Source organism: Zootermopsis nevadensis, unplaced genomic scaffold (genome assembly GCF_977971745.1).
Source record: "Zootermopsis nevadensis isolate Lab colony 2312 unplaced genomic scaffold, Znev_1.0 Znev_ptg000031l, whole genome shotgun sequence".
Taxonomy (NCBI): domain Eukaryota; kingdom Metazoa; phylum Arthropoda; class Insecta; order Blattodea; family Termopsidae; genus Zootermopsis; species Zootermopsis nevadensis.
Genome location: NW_028259163.1, coordinates 4,180,381 through 4,201,233, shown reverse-complemented (window position 1 = coordinate 4,201,233; position 20,853 = coordinate 4,180,381). Strand labels below are relative to the sequence as shown.

General features: G+C 35.7%; 2 protein-coding genes across 7 annotated transcripts in view; one reads left to right on the top strand and one right to left on the bottom strand.

Annotated features, from left to right (window-relative positions):
* LOC147872020 (luciferin sulfotransferase-like) overlaps nucleotides 1-4,889 on the bottom strand; it is a 28,782-nt gene extending 23,893 nt beyond the window's left edge. Inside the window, exon 1 of the mRNA XM_087359483.1 lies at nucleotides 4,786-4,889. The gene's annotated coding sequence lies outside the window, so the exon portion shown is untranslated. The remainder of the gene's footprint in view (nucleotides 1-4,785) is intronic.
* The window catches only part of LOC110827014 (cholecystokinin receptor-like), a 212,204-nt gene extending 191,411 nt beyond the window's left edge, over nucleotides 1-20,793 (top strand). For 4 of the 6 annotated variants that reach the window (XM_022058226.2, XM_022058225.2, XM_022058224.2 and 1 more), the window contains 6 exons: nucleotides 5,963-6,210; nucleotides 14,092-14,424; nucleotides 15,883-16,127; nucleotides 16,688-16,860; nucleotides 17,315-17,604; nucleotides 18,190-20,793. In XM_022058226.2, coding sequence (XP_021913918.2) covers nucleotides 5,963-6,210; nucleotides 14,092-14,424; nucleotides 15,883-16,127; nucleotides 16,688-16,860; nucleotides 17,315-17,586 — 1,271 coding nt within the window. In that variant the 3' untranslated portion in view covers nucleotides 17,587-17,604; nucleotides 18,190-20,793. Of the gene's footprint in view, nucleotides 1-5,962; nucleotides 6,211-14,091; nucleotides 14,425-15,882; nucleotides 16,128-16,687; nucleotides 16,861-17,314; nucleotides 17,605-18,189 lie in introns of those variants that run through there. The other 2 variants (XM_022058228.2, XM_022058227.2) reach the window with 2 other exon arrangements.
* The last annotated feature ends 60 nt before the right edge of the window (nucleotides 20,794-20,853 follow it).

Here is a 20,853-nt window from a genome sequence, read left to right as displayed (position 1 = left end):
TAATTCACTATTATTTCTTGTAATATCGTCTTCACGCTGTTCCACCCCTCCATCAGCTGATATTACTTTCATTTCTCCTTTTTCGCTGCGTCCGAAACTGGTCTGAAAGGTGAACGATCAACCTCAAGGTCATTGAGTTAAAAGTGAACAGTAGGTCGCGTCCTACTTAAGACTGAAACGTTTCTGAGCTGTGTGCCAAGGTCTACATTTACTTGGTAAGATTTTTTTATGTTTTACAAAGGTTACATTTAATATATATTCGTCTTCAATGGTTTTAATTTACGTAGGGCTGTAGCTATTAAAATTATATCTCCGTCTGTGTTAGAAAATAATAATTTATCGAGAAATATAGTGTGTCAATGTTAAGTGAGGCTTTGAGTGGACATAATTTTCTATTATTTATGTTGTGAAATTTTTTTTTTCATTTGTAGTTCTGTAACATTCTTTGATATGGTTAATGTTTAAATTATTTTTACTCGAAATGTATGATAGCGTGGCCATGAATTCTTTCCATACGTTTAAAACATGAACTACCGAATCTTTATGCAAATAATTGTAATTTTATATATATATATATATATATATTTATATATATATACATATACATAGTGTTCAAAAATATGTGCACAACATACGGGGTTAATATTTCGTATTATAATATGTGTATATTTTTTGGGACACGCTAACTTACGTCTTAAAATAGTTGTATTAATTTTAATATCATATGTACATCGGAAATAAATCTCTAAATACATAAAAATTTTGTACTAGTATTAACCATTAACAAATATGAACGGAAAAATGTCTTTTGATTAGCTAAAGTTCTCCTTCTTTAAATCTCACTGATTAAGCCGTATTTATTATTTTAGACACTTGACATAATTATTTTCGGAGCAGTGTTGCCAAACCGATGTGTCGCGGATTTTGATAAATTACGTATTTGTACTTCGTAGTTAATATAATCAATTTAGATCTTTCATAATCGATACTTTTTGACATGTGCTACGTATGTTTTGTTTAATCATATGCCTGTATTATTATTATAGGTTGTGTACAATTTCGTAACTCTATTTCGTGAGGAGTAATTTTGTGGTTTTCGGTCATGGGTGAGTGATGGATGTGTCTGGCTTTACTTTAGAGAAATATCTGCACTTCGCAAGTTTCGTATATGCTTTTCATGATGAAACAAACACGAAAAAACACAGACCTATGTAAATTCCCAGAGCTTTATCGATTATATTTACGTACTGGGTATTGAATGTGTTAACATCCCATTCGTACGCAGGGAGAAGATAAAAAGAATCATTATTTACCCAGTAGCGTGTATAATTGAAGAGAACCCCTTCTGAGCTGAGTTTTGCAGCGAGAGAAATCCATTTAAATAAAACCAATACGTTTATTTTCAGTAGAAATTGTGTCTATTAGAACAAACGTACGAGGTGCGATCGGAAGGTTTCAAGACTACGCGTATAAAAACCCGTACACTTATCTGAGGTATTAAATTCATCCATTACCCTCGAAGTAGTTCCCCTGGGAGTGAACACAACGATCCCAGCGCCGCTGCCAAGCCTGGAAGCATCCCTGGAAATCTTTCTTTGTCAGCCTGTCAAGCACCATCTGCGATTCTGCCTGAATCTCTTGCCAAAGACTCGCCAAAACGGCTACGGAAACCTATGAAATGCTAAAGCAAGCATTTGGGGAGTCCGCAATGGGTCGTGCACAAACTTTTGTGTGGCATTCACGTTTTAAAAATGGCCGAACCTCTGTCGATGATGACGAGCGTTCTGGACGACCATCTTCGAGCACAACGCCCGAAAATGTTACGAAGATCGACGTCGTACCATCAACGACTTGTGCGACATTGTTGGGATAGACTATGGGACCTGTCAGCTGATTCTAAAGGAAGAACTCCACATGCGACGCATCATGACAACGCGCCAGCGCACACCGCCCTCAAAGTTCGGCAGTTTTTGACCTCAAACACCATGGCCGTCATCCCGCACCCTCCTTATTCGCCGGATTTAGCTCCGTGTGACTTCTTTCTCTTCCCAAAGATGAAAATTCAGATAAAGGGAAGGAGATTTGAGACGATAGAAGAGATTCAGGCAGAATCGCAGATGGTGCTTGACAGGCTGACAAAGAAAGATTTCCAGGGATGCTTCCAGGCTTGGCAGCGGCGCTGGGATCGTTGTGTTCACTCCCAGGAGAACTACTTCGAGGGTGATGGATGAATTTAATACCTGAGATAAGTGTACGGGTTTTTATACGCGCAGTCTGTAAACTTTCCGATCGCACCTCGTAAAACAAAAGTCCTTAGTGACTTGACGAAAAGATACAATATACCGTAAGTCAGTAGACAATCTCTGGTTAATTTCTTAAGACGTTAATTGTCTTCGAATAAATAAATAACTCGAAATTCAATTCAGTTAGAACGACGTTAGTATTTCGTTACTTAAAGATAAATTACAGGTTTTTGAGGGGAATGTTTGTACTTGCCGAAGGTTGGAGAAAGTTACGCTATAAGATAATTTATATTGTTCTTCAATTAGAATTAAATACGCTTGGAGTGTAACATGGAATAGTTAAGATTTGTATATATAATATAAATTTCATTTGAAAGCCTGGCGGAAAGAGATCACTTGTAAGACATAGAATAAGATGGTAGAACAATATTAAAATGTATATTAAGGATATGGGTTAGTGTCATGGCTGTTCTTAACACGGTGATGAACATTTGGGTCGTATAAAAAACCAGGAATTTGTTGATTAGCTAACGACTATCAGCTTCTGAAGAAGAAATCTGTTCCATGGAGTTGGTTAGTGACTAGGTAAGATTTGACTTCTCACCCTTATCTAATGAGTAGGAGCTATATCTCCTCTCCCCCCAAGCGCCTACATGGCGTATAGTGAGACAGGGGTAAGATTTTAGGTTATCACGGGCGTGGTGTATGTTTTATGTTTTCATTGAACCTGAATTTATAATTTCATAATTAAGTCTGTCAGTATGAAGTATTATCTTTGATTTTTATATCAGTTTTAAACACGTTTAAATGCGTAGAAATTGTGGTTGGGAAGTTTGAAGGGAAGGGGCTCCAGAAAAGTTTAACGTAGATGGAATGATAATATTAAAATGGATCTTATGAATACATGTTTCGATGTTATGGATTGGATTCATGTCTCACAATAGAAACTAGTGGATAAGTTTCTTAAATACGTTAATTAACCGTAAGGTACCATAAATGGCGGAGAATTTTTTGAGTAGCTGAGTTTTTTTTTCAAAATACTTTTCTGCTTCATTGGTTATTTAAACACGTTTAAATTACAGAGCGGTAAGTTCTTTCATTTCTGGAACTCGACAATGCCATTCTTGTTGTTATGCTGATGTTACGTAAAACTGGTTTCCGCATGGCCTTACTTCAGGCTAGTTTTTATCGGAATTTCCGATAATAAGATTATCTTATTTACTTTTTCGTGTTCACTCAATCGCAGAAATTGTTTTTTCTAATCTGAAAACTTTCCATACGTGTACAAAGGCTCAAAATATTTGGATGAATGCGGAAATTATAAAGCTGATTTACAGTAGAATAATGCTAATTGATATTAATTGTGATTAGTAATCTATAGTTATAATCACTCAAATTTAATTTTTAATAGCTTCTTATTTAATATAATTCAATAGACAGTTTCTTTTAAATTTATTTTAATTATTTTTATACTGTTTTCCAGCAGCAAAGAGCCGATGACACTCTCTGATACAACACTAATTAAAATAAATTAAAATAAAACTAAATTAATTATAATAATTAGATTGAATATGTGTATTCTTTAGAGTACACTGACTCTTAAAATGCGTTCTTTAAGTCTGATGACATAAGTCATTGTTGCACTGTCATTAGAGGTCATCTTTGAGCTAGTGTCTTCCAAAAACGTCCTTAGGTCATTATTGCAAAGACCTACGTTACAATTTAATGGGCGTCAGGATTATTAAAATAGTGTAAATTTGATGATAATTTAATATTTATTATGTAACAGGTCGAAGATAACTATCGATGTTTACATCTTAAAAGTTAATTTCAGCCGACGATATCTCGATGTTTTATTCCTTATTAACCCTTTGAAGCCGAAGATCGTCTGAATATTATTTATGAATTCAGTCCGTACCGCGAAGAAAACACTACACCTCACCATTACGAAAATCAGCTGGTTAACCCTTTGAAGCCGAAGCTCGTCTTCATAATATTTACGAATCCAGACCGTACCGCGAAGAAAACACTTCACTTAACCATTAGAAGTCGAATCAGGCGGTACCACATAAGATTTAACAAAAGAACATCCCGGTCAAAGCCTTAATATCTTCAAGGGCTAAATAAATAATTTACTATTAGGATTACTATAATTATTCATGTACGTATAAGACAAATAAGATAATGTTTTATTTTAAAAGTAGGCTAGGTGCAGAATTTCTGAAAAAGACGTAGATTTTTTTTTTTTGGGGGGGGGTCTCTTTTGAGGACGTATTTACGATAGGAGAAATTGTTTAGATCGATTTTACGTACGAATATTTAGTTTAGTTTAATTTTCAATTTTATTGTTTTATTTATTTTATTTTATTTTAATATTTTACCCGCTTACGTAGACTCTGTAATGGACTTTTGTAGGTGTTTAGTTAGCGCGTGAGATAAATAAGATAATTGAATTGGGTTTCATTGAGATTATAATCTTCTGCGTGGCCAGTAACCTGTTGACTGAACAAGGGTAATGTTACAATCGTGTAATAGTACTCACTTGATATCTGACACCCGTCGAGCAGAAAACCCAATGCACCAATGAACAGTTTGTGGCTGCAACTGAATGTCTGCTGTGTGTAAAGTGACGCTGTTAAAGCAGTTACGTAACATGGCCTCCTTCCCCTCACTTCGTCAACATTAAAGGCCTTCGTTTAACTTACTCCTAGAACGTGTTATCAGCAACACTCTTCATTAAATATGTCTGACGAAAGAATGTTCATGACGTGACGTAGGCTGATAATATTTCAGTATGATACAGTACGAATAAGAAGGAAATGTCTTATAATTTCATTTTTAACTGTACTTTTCCCCCCCACAGCTATTTATTTGTGGTTTATTTAACGACATTTGTAATTATTTATTATTATTTAGTGTTCTGTCTGACGACAGGTCCATATGAACAGGATCCTTCCATCCTTTTCTCGGACTGGGACCTGTTCATATACGTTCTTGGCAGATGATCCAGAAGTGGTTTGCCATTGCCTTCTTCTGTGTGTGAATGGGATGCCACGGAGAAACCGGGGAAGCCCCCGGAGGAAAACTCCGTGTTGCCTAGACCACGGCCTTGCCCAACACAAGTTATAAATTCGGGCACCGCCGGGAATCGAACCCGAGACCCTCCAGGATTACAAGGCCAGCGTTCTAACCGCTAGACCACCGTGGCTCTCCATTTGTAATTATCTCAGATTATTTTTTACGTCGAATAAGTGATTAATTTATTGAACGTTATATGGAAACGTTATCTAATTTACGTTTCTACCGCGATATATCCCTGGAATAACTGAGGAAAACCACATATATATGCAAATATCTTAAACGCAAGATGACCGTCTACTGATTTATTGCGCCGTGTGGTGGAAGTTTTACCGATGTTTCGTCGGTACTTGCTGCCGGCATCATCAGGGAGATTATGGACGCAGCAAGCGATTTGAGACATTGTGTTCTACCATATTACACGGCGCAATAACAAAGAACACAGCAGCATTCATACTTCCCACCCAAGAGAATTTGAAATTTTATATAAAATCTAATACTTCGCCGCTGAAGATGGAGTTAGTATGTTCCTCCGAAACGATGTCCACACTGCGTTGCTACACAGAACATCGATCGAACATGTATAAAGTTTAAAATTGTAACAGTAGTTTCTGTTAGTGTCACGTGATTTCTTTTCACAGTGGAGAGGACCAGTAGTTCGGCCACTGTGAATGAGGTTGTAATGACAGGCAACATCAATGGAGGTTCCACAACGGGAAACGCTGTCATAACGCCTTTGAGACATCATCGGCTTTTCTCAGCGAATCCGTCTCAACAGCCGATTCTACCTCGTCAGGCTACGGCAGCGACAGCTGTGTGTAGCGGAACGGATGGGAATCATCGCACCGCCACGTCAGTGAAGTTGTGGTTATTCAAAGGAATGGTTCAGGTAAGTAGAACACGCATACAATTACGCATGAGCAACGAAATTTCTATGAAAGATGCAGTTGGTAACATGTTGCTTTGAGGAATTGTTCTGGAAAATATAATATAATAGCCGATGTCGTGTCGCTCTTGAATACACGCGTGCGACATTGATTCGATGCGGGAAAAATTGAAATCATGTTATGATGGTGGCGACTCTGGCGAGAATAGTACTAAATAATATATGGCGGAGTCTGCTTTTGAGATAGACGTCAGGTGGTCGGGGGTTTGAGTTGGTGTGTTTGGTATAAATCTGTATCTTCTGTTGCTGTGAACATGTTTTCGCACTTAATTTAGTTTAGAAATAAATTGTATTAAGTTTGTACTTTAGATGTGATTTGAAAAGATAATACTACAATAACTTTATTACTTTCTACACAAAAATGTTTCGGTCCTATTAACTTGGACGAGATATAGGAGGTGCGATCGGAAAGTTTCAAGACTGCGCCTATAAAAACCCGTACACTTATCTCAGGTATTAAATTCATCCATCACCCTCGAAGTAGTTCCCCTGGGAGTGAACACAACGATCCCAGCGCCGCTGCCAAGCCTGGAAGCATCCCTGGAAATCTTTCTTTGTCGTAAAAGATTTTTGTTATTGAACATCGTGGACTACTGGGCTCAGTTTTGCTGACTAAAGATTTTAATAATTTCCTTCTGTCTCTCCATACAAATGCTTACATTAGGCCAGGATCGCTTACTTTTACATAATCCCAAATTTGTTATTCATTTCTAAAACTTCTTGACGATGGTGAAGAGTCAATTGAATAAAAATTTACTTGGATATTATCCATCGTCTAGTAATAAAACGTAAAAAACGTAAAACGACGTTTCGGAGATGAGGCTCTATCACCGTCTTCAGGTTCCTACTCAGTTGAGCCCACTAGATAGAGCTAATCCCTATCTCCGTTTTACGTTTTATTACTAGACGATGGATAATATCCAAGTAAATTTTTATTCAATTGTTATTCATTAACAACGTATCCTTTGTCTCGGCATAGTATGATGTATCGAGCGTCGTTAAATAAACATTAAACACGTACACAAGTTGATGGAAAATGCATGTAAACAAACTGATGATATATGAATTTTTAAAAGGTGATCAGTGTTTCTAAAGAACATGTGTTTTTAATATTCGGGGTTTAAATAAGTAAATAGATTGTATTGGTATGTAGTAGACTGATGTGAACAAAAATTAATTACGAAATTTGTGAACGGTATAACACCATAACTCATTGTTCATAAAAGCGTAACGTAAAAAAATTCTATCGTAAAAAGCAGTTTTGAACTGGAACACTTTTTAAAAGGACCAAACATTTCTTAGTTTTTGCGGGCTGTCTGATTCATTGCATGTTATAGAATATTTTGTCATAAAAATTTCTGAATGTTTTCGACACGGAATTACGTGTTGTGTAGGTCATTTAATTTAACTTTTCATTCTTTTCAGTGAGTGATTTTTGTCAGGTGTTGATGTGGTATAAGAAATTACCACTCACCTTAAAGTTCCTACACGTTTATTGAACTTTATTTCTTATTAACTGCAAAATAACGAATTTGTATTTGCAGCTCGTTTGTGTTAAATTGATTCCACCGGAGCATATAAATATAAGGGGGTTGCATTTTAAATTGAATATGCTGTGGACATTTATTCGCTCAGTTCTTGTAGGAGTTTTATTGAAAAACTTTTGCTATTTGTTTTGTCTAGGAAATCTATTCTCCTATTTGATTTCTCCGTATTTCAATATAAGTCACCCAAACAAATCACCTTTCTGAATAATGTTTCGTGATATCACTAAGAGTACAATACATATTTATAAATGTATTTAAAAAAGCAATTTCATCGTTAACCTTTAGAGTCTTATGTTTTAAAATATTTCTAGGATGACTATGTTATAAATCAAACACATTTGTAATATCGAATGGAATGAAAATTCTCAGTTTACGGACTGGAGACTGGCTCTTGTGAACGCATAACTTGGGGTTACATAAAAGGTGGGTAATTTCATGACTGTTATCACCTCTAAAGAATGACTGTGCTTCAGTAAATTAATTCCAACGTATTTAGAAGAGGTTTAATAAAAACAACCTTAATGTTACAGTAACGAAATTATTTATAGCAGGATTTATGCCGTTCCATGTATAACATCCTTTAATCGTCATATAAAATATTTTTGATCTAGTAGTTTAACAAGGAAGCCAAATAGATGATGTGTATCTTTCTCAATTAATTACTTCAAGATTGAGATGGTAAAGTTGCGTCACATTGTGATATAATAAATATATATTGTTTAAATCTTGTCCGTCTAATCACAATAAATTCTTATTAAATATTAAAATATTACAATAATTAACATTTAAAATATTTAAAATATTAAATGATGTTCTTTATCGAAATATTCGATTTATTCGATTTACATTAGACCATCATGTGAAAAATGATGGTCTAATGTAAATCGAATATTTCGATAAAGAACATCATTTAATATTTTAAATATTTTAAATGTTAATTATTGTAATATTTTAATATTTAAAAAGAATTTATTGTGATTAGACGGACAAGATTTAAACAATATATACTTCAAGATTGCTAATCACTATTATCTAGGAAGATAGGTTGCGGAAGTATGTGTAGAAAATATATACAGGGTGTTCAAAACATTTGTTTACAATTGAAAACAAAACATTTACTAACGTGTTCTACTAGAAACTTTTTTTCCCCGAAGCCAAAACTCCATTTTTCATTTATTGTTACGTCAGCAGTAAACTGTCATAAATCTTTACCACCAACGTAGACAAAAAATTACCATGTTGTCAAATTTGCATGTTTTAAACTTTCCATTATGTATCCGTATGGGGACTTTAAACATTGGTGGAAAGCGAGAAGTGTCTGTTTTCAAAGTTTTGTTCTCAACTTATGATTAATGTTCTGATGTAAATTCGCATTATGCACATATGTGAAATATTTGCAGACATTAAGTAACTCTTTCATCCGCACACGTGGTGAGACATCCTGGATAAAATTTACGAGCTCTTACACTGTTCTAATTACCTACTTCAGCAGCGCAGTGAACAACGAATGCACCCGTAACATATAGGCTACATGCTTTACACGAGAGTCACAGAAGTTGCCATATTGTCGGGCGGGCCATCTGTTAGCTTCAAAAAATGGACGAGTTTATAGACTAAAACCTCAAACAATCGTATTAGTTGATATTAGAGGTGTGTAAAGATAAAAATATTTTTTAAATTGTTAGTAGAACGAATCTTCGATAGCCATGGACCTCATATCTGATTTAAATACGTATTTTTATTTTAAGAAAATTATTGAGTGTTACGTGAAACGTTTTTTTTTTATATTAGGTTGGTAATATGTTTGATATATTTGTATTGTACTTCAGAAACATTGTCATGTATAAGCCAGCGTTGGGGTCGATGTATCGATGAGAAAGGGTTACAATCGACCCAAATCTATGAATCGATAAAACCTAACCTCGTAACTTGTGATGTTCGTACATGCATGGACTGTGAAGAACAGTGTGTTTCGCTTCAGTTGTAAATCCCTTCACTTCCTCGTTGACTGTACCCTGAGGTATCAGTAGAAATCACGAGGAAAAACTTCACGTGGTAATAAGCGAGAGTGCCTGATGTTTTTTTCTGCAGCTAGACTGTTCTTATTTTGTTCCAGAGATGAGTAGAAGCTTTGTATCTTTATTTAACCTACGCGCAGAGCGTATATATCATCCGGGAAGATTTATCCTAACGACATATCCACTAGCTCAGATTTTGTAGCTTCGGATGGTTATTGAATCGGAAAGAATGTGGAAAGAATCGGTCGTAATAGTATCCCACATATTTGGGTGGAGGGGCTGAGGAAAACCACGAAATATGAGACGGGATATCCGTTCTCTAGGGATGATATGTGATACTATGGCCTCAGGATGAGTGATAAGCACTTTATGGTGACAAGTAGTCACTTCTGAAAATTGTAGTTGATTTTATTTAAATATAATTTGGTTAAACATGTCAGGTAACTGTAACTGTGCGGACAATAGCAACTACTGGATTGTACCACATTTTATTCTAAATCATACATCGCCTTAGTATCTGTAAAAGTAAAACGTTTGTGTTCAGACTTAGTAAAACAGTGAAATTAAGATATTTGTGGTTACCGTAGTAATTAATTTTGGAATGTTGACTGTACGATGAAAAGGAATGTAAATTTGCTACAGTTTCACTGTCTAGGGATTTACGTGTTGGTATGTTGGCTACGCGTAACGGAAGGAGTGTTTTGTTTTCACTACCGATGACAAGATAGTTCATCATGGCGTTGGATAAAAGTGTATAGCAGATGACAAATGAACTAATAATCTTTCTGTTTCAACGTGTTGTTCTAATCGTGTAAGTAATTGATATTACCTCTGCGTTATGCGTTGTTACTATTTATCATTTAATGTAAATTTATTTGTTAATATTTGTATTTTAAATAAATATTATTTGTTTACGTCGAGTGTCGTACAAGGCGTATGAATACAATAGATACAGTTGTTGAATGTTAATGTACGTGATATAGTTCTCATTGAGTTTTTTAGGTTATAAAGTTTATCCGTACTTGAGTTAATTCGTTTGTACGTGGAATATAACTACGCTTTGGATTTTAACCCACTTATGTGAACGCTATTATCATATTTATGATGTGAGTTCCATATTTTTATGTAGGTGAAGTGACATTACGTAGATCTAAGTATGCTGTGTATCTAAGTCTTGTTTTCGGATGTGATTCCATGTCTGTTTTTACCTATTATTTATGCGTATTCACGAAGAAGATATGTGTGCCGAGTATCAAATATTTGCAGTAATGTATTCATTTCTCCGTATTCGTGTGGGAATTATTTCCATGTACCAAGAGATATTTTCTACGTGATGATAGAATTTGTTTTTTTAGGTACAAGAAAAGTTCACAACAGGTGTTAACCAAAAGTTAAAAACTTCACAATAAAACTTCCCGTTGACAGTTTTACCAGGGGGGGACAAAGCCACTCGCACTTTTGCGATGTTTTCCGGTGTTGTGCTAGTCGATTGTCGTCGTCGACAGACGTTCGTCCATCCTTAAAGCGTTAATTTTATATAAGAAAATTTAAATCATTCAATATCTTAAAATATACGCGATTTCTTTCTTAAACATTACCGAAATTCATTTGGTTGAAGGATACTCGTGAAATAGAACAAGAATTGGACTGATTTCAGGTTTCCGTAACTTCGATGTCAGATGCGGGTAGAAATTTATGGCGTAGTTTAGTCGTTAGATTTGTAGGGGAGAGCTTTGAAGTCGTACAAAATATTCCTGTTTCTTTCTAGTAACCAGGAAATAGCGTAGCAATATATCACCGTCTCCCAATAAATCACTACGAATCGATTGTTCGAATTGCCAAGCTTAAGCCAGGAATTCTGCAAATGCTGTAAACATTTATAAGTTTTTGGTTAATTTTCCGTGTAGTTTCTAGACAGTCAACTGAGCATCTATTTAAATTTTAAATAGATTTTCGTTATAGTCATTAATCCTTACGTTTATCACGAAAATTAATTAAATTCGATGAAAAATTGTACGTGTTTTACTTCCGTGTAACCTGGAATGTTGATCTCGGCGTATAGTCTTGTGTTACCCAGACAGTTTTTTTAAATAAACTACAGATAAACAGATTTATTTTAATGTAAAACTGAAACAATTGTCGCCATTATCAAAATCCATTTACGAAAGATGGTTTCGTCACAGAATGAGTTTCGTTAGGTTGTCTTAAGTGTAGTCCAGGAAGTATTTTTTTTTAGGGAGGTGTTTTTTAAAATTTGGTCTCCCATTCCGTGGACTCAGCACTTTGAACGATAGGGCCGAGTATAGTCCGCAACGTTTACGTCAGCTTTAAACAGAACGTCGGAAACGTGAGCTACCTACTCGTAAGAAATAGAGTGGGTATGTTCGTAAAAACAGACATGAACATCTGATAGCGATGTATCTCTCGCGTTCTGGGTTTTATACCCTCAGGATATACAGATATGGCACGCTGTAAGAGGATCTTTTCTTGTCTCACGTCAGAATTTCTCTACGTGAGATATTCCTCCGCCATTCGCTTTTCGTTATTGTTTTGTCTCGAGTGTGTTTCGATGTGACCTTGAACGTGGCGCTCGCAGCTGCGGAGAGTCCGACAGATGAGGATTTTAAACTTTTCAAGGTCGTGGATTTTCCTACAGTGAACTCTTAACAAAAATGCAAATAAATTTCATCATATTACACGATGCTGAGCCATTTTAAAACTCCCCATACTACATTTTGCGAAGAATACAAATTATGGAGCTTTTCATTATGCATTATTTTTAGAGAGTTGTGCGACTTCGCTCCACTTAGAAGCAAATATTTTCATCAGCGTTAAAACGTAATGTTTCGTTAAAAGTTCCTTTATTGCGCGGAAGATAATAACAAATTACTATTCATGAAGGTAAGGCAACTTTGTTTTGTTACTTTTGTAGGAATATTCGTTGTGATTATGTGTTTGCTAAGGTTTCATTTAATGGAAGTGTTTCCATGACGACATTCAAGTTTTCATAGAGTAGAACTATTGCTTTTTTAATTGGAAACATTATCGTTCTGTTCCTTGAATTCGTTTAATTTATCTTGTTTCATAAACAATTTTAAACTGTTTTATTGTCTTTGTAAGTATGCATAAGCATTTTGGCTTTATAAGGCCACCATCCTCTCTTCTCGTATGAACATTATTTTGCATATGGGCGACAGGTACACATTTAATTTGTATAGATTTTAACACTTTATAAATGTTATTGTAAAAATCTTTTGTTATATTTAAGTGTTTTCCCTTGTGCTTCAAACTATATTTTAATTTGTAAACTATTTGGTGCAGTATATAATTTATATTGTAATTATTGCCTATAAATTATGTCTTTATGTTTATAATTTTAAATATATATTGAATTTCTGTTCGTCGTATTTTTGTGTCGTGTTATACAGATAGTAATGTTCTTCCTAAAATGTAAACCTGGAATTATTTGAAATTGTACATTCATATTGCTGTCCTATATAAATACAAAATTTCGTGTTGTAAATCATTTGTAGGTTTAAAATATTTAAGACAGATTTTAAAACTGACGCAGAATTTAATAACCTTGATTAATTCTCGGCCTAGGATTTTTTTATATTCGGGTTTGAATTGATAAATTAATATATCGACATATATTGAATTTTTAAAATTAAAAATAAATTTAAGTTAATAATCCGTCTTCACAACGATTCTTAAATATAGTTTCAATGCTTATTAAGAATCCACTACATTATTCGACATTAGTTGGTCTTATCTTTTAATATCTGAAACTCCTCTCCCTGGTGATGGTGTCAGCAAGAACCTCCGAAACGTTGGTAAACATCAACCAGATTACACGACCCAGGAGACAGTATTTTTCTTATCTTGAGATTTCCATGTCATGTGTTTCTCATACAGCACTCCCGATTTATTTTTATCATAATTTATCCCCTTTCTTTAGTCACTAAATCATTTAAATTTCCAAATTATAATTTTAACATTAATCAAAATTCCTCCGTCTTTGTTTAAGCACTCACTTCTTATCACCCTAACGTCTTCATAGTCATTTTATCCTTAGCAGAAGGACGAACGGGCATTGCCTGGGAACCTGCTGACAATAGAATGCTCTTTCCTCCTTGGGAATTAGTGTCTCACCCCCACCTACAATTTTTACTCTTTTGTTATATTTACTAAATATCTTCCTCTGTCTTCGGGTTTAGAGGTGTAACTGTGATTTGCAGTTACGTCTTGTGGGTTTACAGGCGCGACTGCCAAGTTCGAATGACGTCGCATCGGGGCGTTATCGGGATCGACCCGGTTCGCTGTCGACGGGTAAGACAGTGGCCATACCGTCTCAACAAACCACTACGAGTGCTGGACCCTACAACACACCCCCAGAGACTTCCAGGCTCATAGGTTCCAGCGCTAGAAACGGTACTACTTGCAGGGAGGAAAAGGACCCCAGAGGACACGGGTCCGCGGTGGACGGTGATGACGTCATTGCTCCGCCCGGGGAGTCCCCCAATACTTACACGTTTACCAGACACGCAATCCGTTCAAATTACATGGATAAAAGCATAGAAGCTAAGAAGAAGGTAAAAATATAATGAATCTTCTGATAATGGAAGTCAGTGTTTGAGGATTTATCCTGAAGATGGAAGCTTTTTTCTCGAAACAAGACCAGTTTCAACCAAAAATAGATAAAATTTGGAAATTACGTAAAGGATTAAAAATATAATTAAAATATTGTGGTAATGGTAAACAGAATATTGAAAAAGACGTGTTAAAAGAAATGATTTCGTTAGTAGTTTTGACTTCCATCCACAGGAGCATTTTAATCGCACAATTGATGTCTTTGGTTTTGTCGTTTCGAAATCTGTTCGTTTCACAGGTTTTGTTCATTTTACTTCAATATTCCCAGTTTCTAGTGGCAATAAATAAGGTTGTAAAGTCTTTTACTATTTTTATTTTGGTTTTAAATGAACATGACGATTCTCACTTGTTCCCATGTTTATAGCTTCCATAACTTTGGCATTAAACGTGAAATAACACGTGTCGCCTTTCAGCAAACCGTGTTCAAGGTCAACTGGCCGTAAAGGAAAGGTTGTTTACCCGCTTCAAGCGATAGATACAGATTTAAACTACTACACATTCTGGCCTTGTAATCCTGGGGTCTCGGGATCGATTCCCGGCGGTGCCCGAATTTATAACTTGTGTTGAGCAAGGCCGTGGTCTAGGCACCACGGAGTTTTCCTCCGTGGCATCCCAACAATTACTCCATTCACACACAGAAGAAGGCAATGGCAAACCACTTCTGGATCATCTGCCAAGAACGTATATGAACAGGTTCCAGTCCGAGAAAAGGATGGAAGGATCCTGTTCATATGGATCTGTCGTCAGACAGAACACTAAATAAAAGTGTACGAATTAATACACAATTTAGTGGGTTTAACTCTCTATATGTTTGTTATCGATTCATTAAAAATGCGACTGTTACAGAATTACTGAATCCTATGTTAAAATCATAATCTTATAATTGAGCATCAAACTTTTTTTTTACTGAAACAAAATTTTTATATGAGTTCAATAACAGTTTATTAAATATATACACCTTTATATTCCTAATTAATATATTCACTGCTTGTTTATCAGTTTCAAAATCGATAAATATTTTTTTTTAAATTTATTTTCGAAAGTCGTGATTACTCTTGGCATTTTTTCTTCCGTAGATTTGATCGTAAGAATAAGTAAATAATTAAACAAGTCGTCTGTCTCTTACTGGATTTGGGAAACAATGGAAATGTTTTTGGTAAACAAGTTTTGTAGGTTACAATGACCAATGCTTTAACCTTAAAGAAAGACTCCCGTTTGGGTTAGTTTAGGTTAGGTTAGGTTAAGTTTGGTTAGGTTTAGGTTATGTTAGGTTAGGTTAGGTTTAGGTTAGGTTAGGTTAGCCTCATGACCTCTTTGGGCTGGAAATACGTACTTTGCAGAATTCTGAGTACACGAATTTGTATACGTCATGTTTCTCGAAGCTCAGGTTACCTCTACAGGTGATCCGGATGTTGTTTGTGGTCGTGGCCGAGTTCTTCGTATGCTGGGCTCCTTTGCACGTGCTCAACACGTGGTACACATTCAACCCCGATGCGGTTTATCGCACCGTGGGTAGCACAGGCGTGTCTCTGGTACAACTTCTGGCCTACATCAGTTCCTGCTGTAACCCCATCACGTACTGCTTCATGAACAGAAAATTCCGACAGGCTTTCCTTGGAGTTTTCGACTGCTACAGATGCTGGAGGTAAGGAGGACAAATTCGTATTTATTAAGTTTACTATAATCTCACCCTCGTCTTTAAATCGAATATAAGAGTCTTAACCCTTTAAAGCCCAATGGTAACTATATGTGACACGTGTTTAAATAATTGGTAACTCTTTTTTTTTAACTTTGTACGAGTGTATTCGTGGACTTGTGTGATTCTAAGAGGAAATAGATAATTTTCGTGGACAGGGTTTATCAATTGGTCTTCGAAATGGTGAGGCGTTGTATTTTCTTCGCGGTACGTACTGAATTGTTAAAAGTAATATTCAGATGAACATGTCTTTAGCAAAATTACTAACGCGTTACGTAATTTACTCCTATAACTTTCACCTTTCTCCTGTTTCGTTACATTTTCTGAGTTTTTTTTTTATCCGAAGGGTTAAATCTTGCAAGTTACGACGGTGACTGTGTTTATGTTATTTTGGGTTCTGACCCCATGTGGACTGATCGGTAGATGACGTCTGTCTCCATCTTCAGGTTATCTACTGACTAGTCTACACAGCATCAGAATCCCAGCTGCTCTGTTTCGTGTTTCCTCAGCTTGTACTGCTGCTGTTGCTGTGCTAGTGACGTAGGTCCACTGCGTTCTTCTCGTCTGGGTGGCCTTCAGAGGGACGGTGCAGTCCTCGGCGGTTTGGGCGGTAATAATTCGGACGTTTCCGGAAACGACTCGACTGTGTTCGTCGGCAGAGCTAGTGTGGGGGTAAGATCAGGTGAGGTGCAATCCTGTTACGTGTTACTAAGGTTTTTTTTTGCTGGCAAAGTTTGTTATTCCAGTGTTGACCGCGTCGTGTGTTGAAGTTTTTCGAGCGTTCTAGCAAAACTTTGTAGGTTACGTCTTCAGAATGAATGTCTTTTGTCTTTTGAATACGTAATACAGCGCCAAATTGAAGTGAAGTTCAGAATGAATCACGGCGAAGCTGAAAGTGATCGTGGATTGTTTCAACGAAGAAGAATAACAGCAGTGCTACGTATTACGTTCTTTGAATGTTTTCATCACGTAAATTAGTGACTGTAATAGCTAATTTTAGCAGCACGTGTAAGGAGATTATTTCATTTGGCCTCCGTTGAAGAATTTGAAAGAAATCGGACATTTTGACTCGTAGCTTTTAGACAATGAGATTTAACGCCGATATTAAAGGTTGCTGAAAGTGTGATGACTTGAAGCTTGGTTTCAGAAGTGGTGGAGCTGGAAGCCGAGGATCGTGTTTAGCAACGCGGGGGTCGGGGAAGAACGTTTACACGCTGCTGGTGGTGGTATTGTTCAGACTCCGCCTGCTGGACATGGTTCATTCCGTTACCGCATCACGTGGCGGCGCTCCAGTCACCAAGCGACTCGACATTTTGGCTCGACTTCCGGTAGCCATTATGATAGCAGCGGCAGCTGTAGTTGTACGATTTGTCCACCAAGCTCCAGTTCCAGCGATCTTTACTCGTAAAGGAGCCCGGCCCTAAAGGTAACTCGGAACATGATCTGTTCTACATTAATGTCAGTGCGTAGTTGTGAATTTCGGAGGGAAATATTACTTTTTTAAGATCTTCGGTGCGAAGTTTAAAAAAAAATGCTGATTTGTTTAAACAGCGCTGAAAAGTTATCTTTGTAATGGAGACGCGGCGTGTTTGCTTTGAGGTAGGAAGTGAAATTTTTACGATGTTAAAAGGCGAATTCATACACATCATACAGCCTTCGTTGTATTTCAAGATGTAGTGATTGTTATTTTTAATGTTAGGTTATGTTTCGGAAAAAAAAAACTATCATATCTCATGCGCATTTCGAGAGCTGTTAATTTTAATTACCACGTACCCTGAGATTACAACTAATATTAATATTCTCAGTTTGTTGGTAAATTAATTGAAAGAAAAAATACATTTTATTTATCGTCTTTCCTGTTAGGTATAAAAATCGTTCTAATTGTGTGACGATCGATACCATATTTACGTAAATTCTATATGTCGACTAGTAAAATCGATACATCTGATACGAATAGCTCTTACACTTTTTACTCGTTCGAATCATTTTTCTTTTGTGATTCCTTTTACAGTTTGAATGAAGATTCACAGGATTTGTTGACACTTCGGCTGTTCAGCACAGAATAACAAACTAAAATTCGTCCACTTGAAGATTAATGCTTAGAGTATGGAAGAATTCGTGACTGAGTGATGGAATTCTTAAATTTTACGTATGTAGCGAGTGCAATTTTTGAAAAATCAATTATTCGTACGAATATTTTCATATAATTTGTCTGTCATCAATAACTTCACGTGATATGTAACACACGATTTTATAAACTTATTTTTATTGATATAAAGAAATCTCGGAACGTAATTTATATCTTCATGTTCGATGTTTCGATATTTCTGACTTTGAAAAAAAAAATAACGAAATTGTGAAAATTATAATTTTTTAAGTCTGTGTTAACAAATACGTAATTGAACTTGTGAATACGAAACTATTATTCGAAATTTTAGTTCACTGCTAAAACATACAGGATATTCCAAAAAAAAAATATATACACCTATGTGTATACGTCTTTTTGGAACATTCTGTACGTGTTAAAATTTAGATTCCAGCTGTGTATCACAGGATTCTGTATCTTTCTTCAGTTGAGATGCATTTATTTTACCCATTTGAATCTTAAATTCCCTCATATTGGGCAAGTCGTAGGTATTTTGAGGTGCATTAGGTTTAAATTTTACGTATTTCAATCTGCTTTACACACCACGTCATATTTCGGTCACACGTGATCATAAGGGCGTTCATTTACGTAAACATTTGTTTTACGTATCATTCCGACTACACATTGAAACACACACAGGCCAACAAACTTTTATAAAGCTTAATTAATTTTCATTTCACTGCCTTAAATTTATATTTCAACTGGAAATCTTTAATGTTAATTGCCTATTAATAAAACTATTTCCGTAAAAGCTAGGTTAGTAAGTCATCATCAGCGTACAGTTTGATCTTGGAGAATCGATCTGGTCGACATCTGAAATTATTCATGTCTTTCATATCGATAAAAATCGATCTTGACATTAAGGTACCATCTTATTGTAGCTGCAGTGCAACTGTGATGTGTTATTAAACAACATTTTACTGTTGGAACTTTTAATAACTAAAAACGATGTTATTACGACATATAAAAATATTTCCGTTCAAAAGGTCAGTATTATTTATACATTCGTATGAATGTTTTGTACGTCTGTTGGGCAGATTTTTCGTAAATTTTAATATATCGTAATATACACGTAATTATTAATTTGGTTATGTGTAAACAGCGACATATTTAATGTTTTTCAAGATGTTAAAAGTATTGTTACGTATTATTCAGTGGCAAAATGACGTACAAGTTGTATGCAGACTTAATTATGTCCAGTTAATGTGAAATGTTTCATAAGTAGATCCAAGTAGCGTATTGCATTTCTAAATTTGTGCAGACAACTGATATTTCAATATTATTGTTTCTAATCGTGTAATGCATTTTAACGAAGCCGCGTAACATCTGTCTTTTGTAATGATGTAATCTGTCTTTATCTGATAAATCAAATTATTCCCTTGTATTTGTGTCGAATGTCATTTACCACTCGTAAAGAATCCTGGAGGCTTATCAGTGGATAAATCGATCTTTAATGTATGACTTCGTACATTGAAACGGTAATAATCTCGTTAAAGTTCTGTGAATTTTTTCAACCCTTTGTAAGTCAGTGGTAACTATATATGTATAAACTCGTTTCACGTCATAACTCTGTATGTCGCGCACATAAATTGAATTCATCCGATTCTCACAATACGGAGCGATAAATTTCCCAAATAGCATTAAACACTTAAAGCCGAATCTCGTAAAAAATAACATTAAGTCTTTACAGCAAAAGAAAATCTTTTCGCAATTACAAATATTAGGTTTTTAGTGTTCTTAAAGGAAATTGTCACTGTTTAGACTGTTAATTATATAAAACACACTTTTAATACAGGTGGGATATATAGTTACCACTACGCTTTAAAGGTTAATAGACGTAGAGCCGGGATAGCTCAGTCAGTATAGTGACTAGCTACGGGCTGGACAACCGGGGTTCGATCCCCGACGGGGGCAGAGGATTTTTCCTCTAGCCTCTGCGTCCAGACCGGCTCTGGGGCCCACCCAGCCTCCTCTACAATGGGTACCGGGGTCTTTCCCGGGGGTAAAGCCGGCCGGGGCCTGATGCTGACCACTCACCCCCATCTAGTGCCGAGGTCAAGGAAGAGAGGAGCTATACTTCCTCTCACCCCAAGCGTCTACATGGCGCATAGCGGGACAAACTTTACTTTTACTAGACGTAGATGTTAACGGTGATTGTATATTATTAAAGGTGAGAATCGTGTTTTAATACATAATTTAAAACATTTTTGACCTTTAAATGGTTAACAACGAAATAAAAAAATTTTTTGTGTATAATATGACTGGAAAAATATGTATAAACTACAGCTGTACCTCTTAAAACCGTCAAGATTAAATGTGAATGAAAGATATAGTAACAATTCTTCGTTGTCTTAAATGTTCCTTGTGAGTGAATTCGTACTACTACATTTCCCCGAAAAAATGTAATAAAAATATATTGATGAAATGTGCCATTAATTGTTAATATAATAAATGAGAAATGAACTGAAATATGTTGGTTTTTATTCATATTACGTACATCAGGACCTTATATTAATTACTGGATTATTT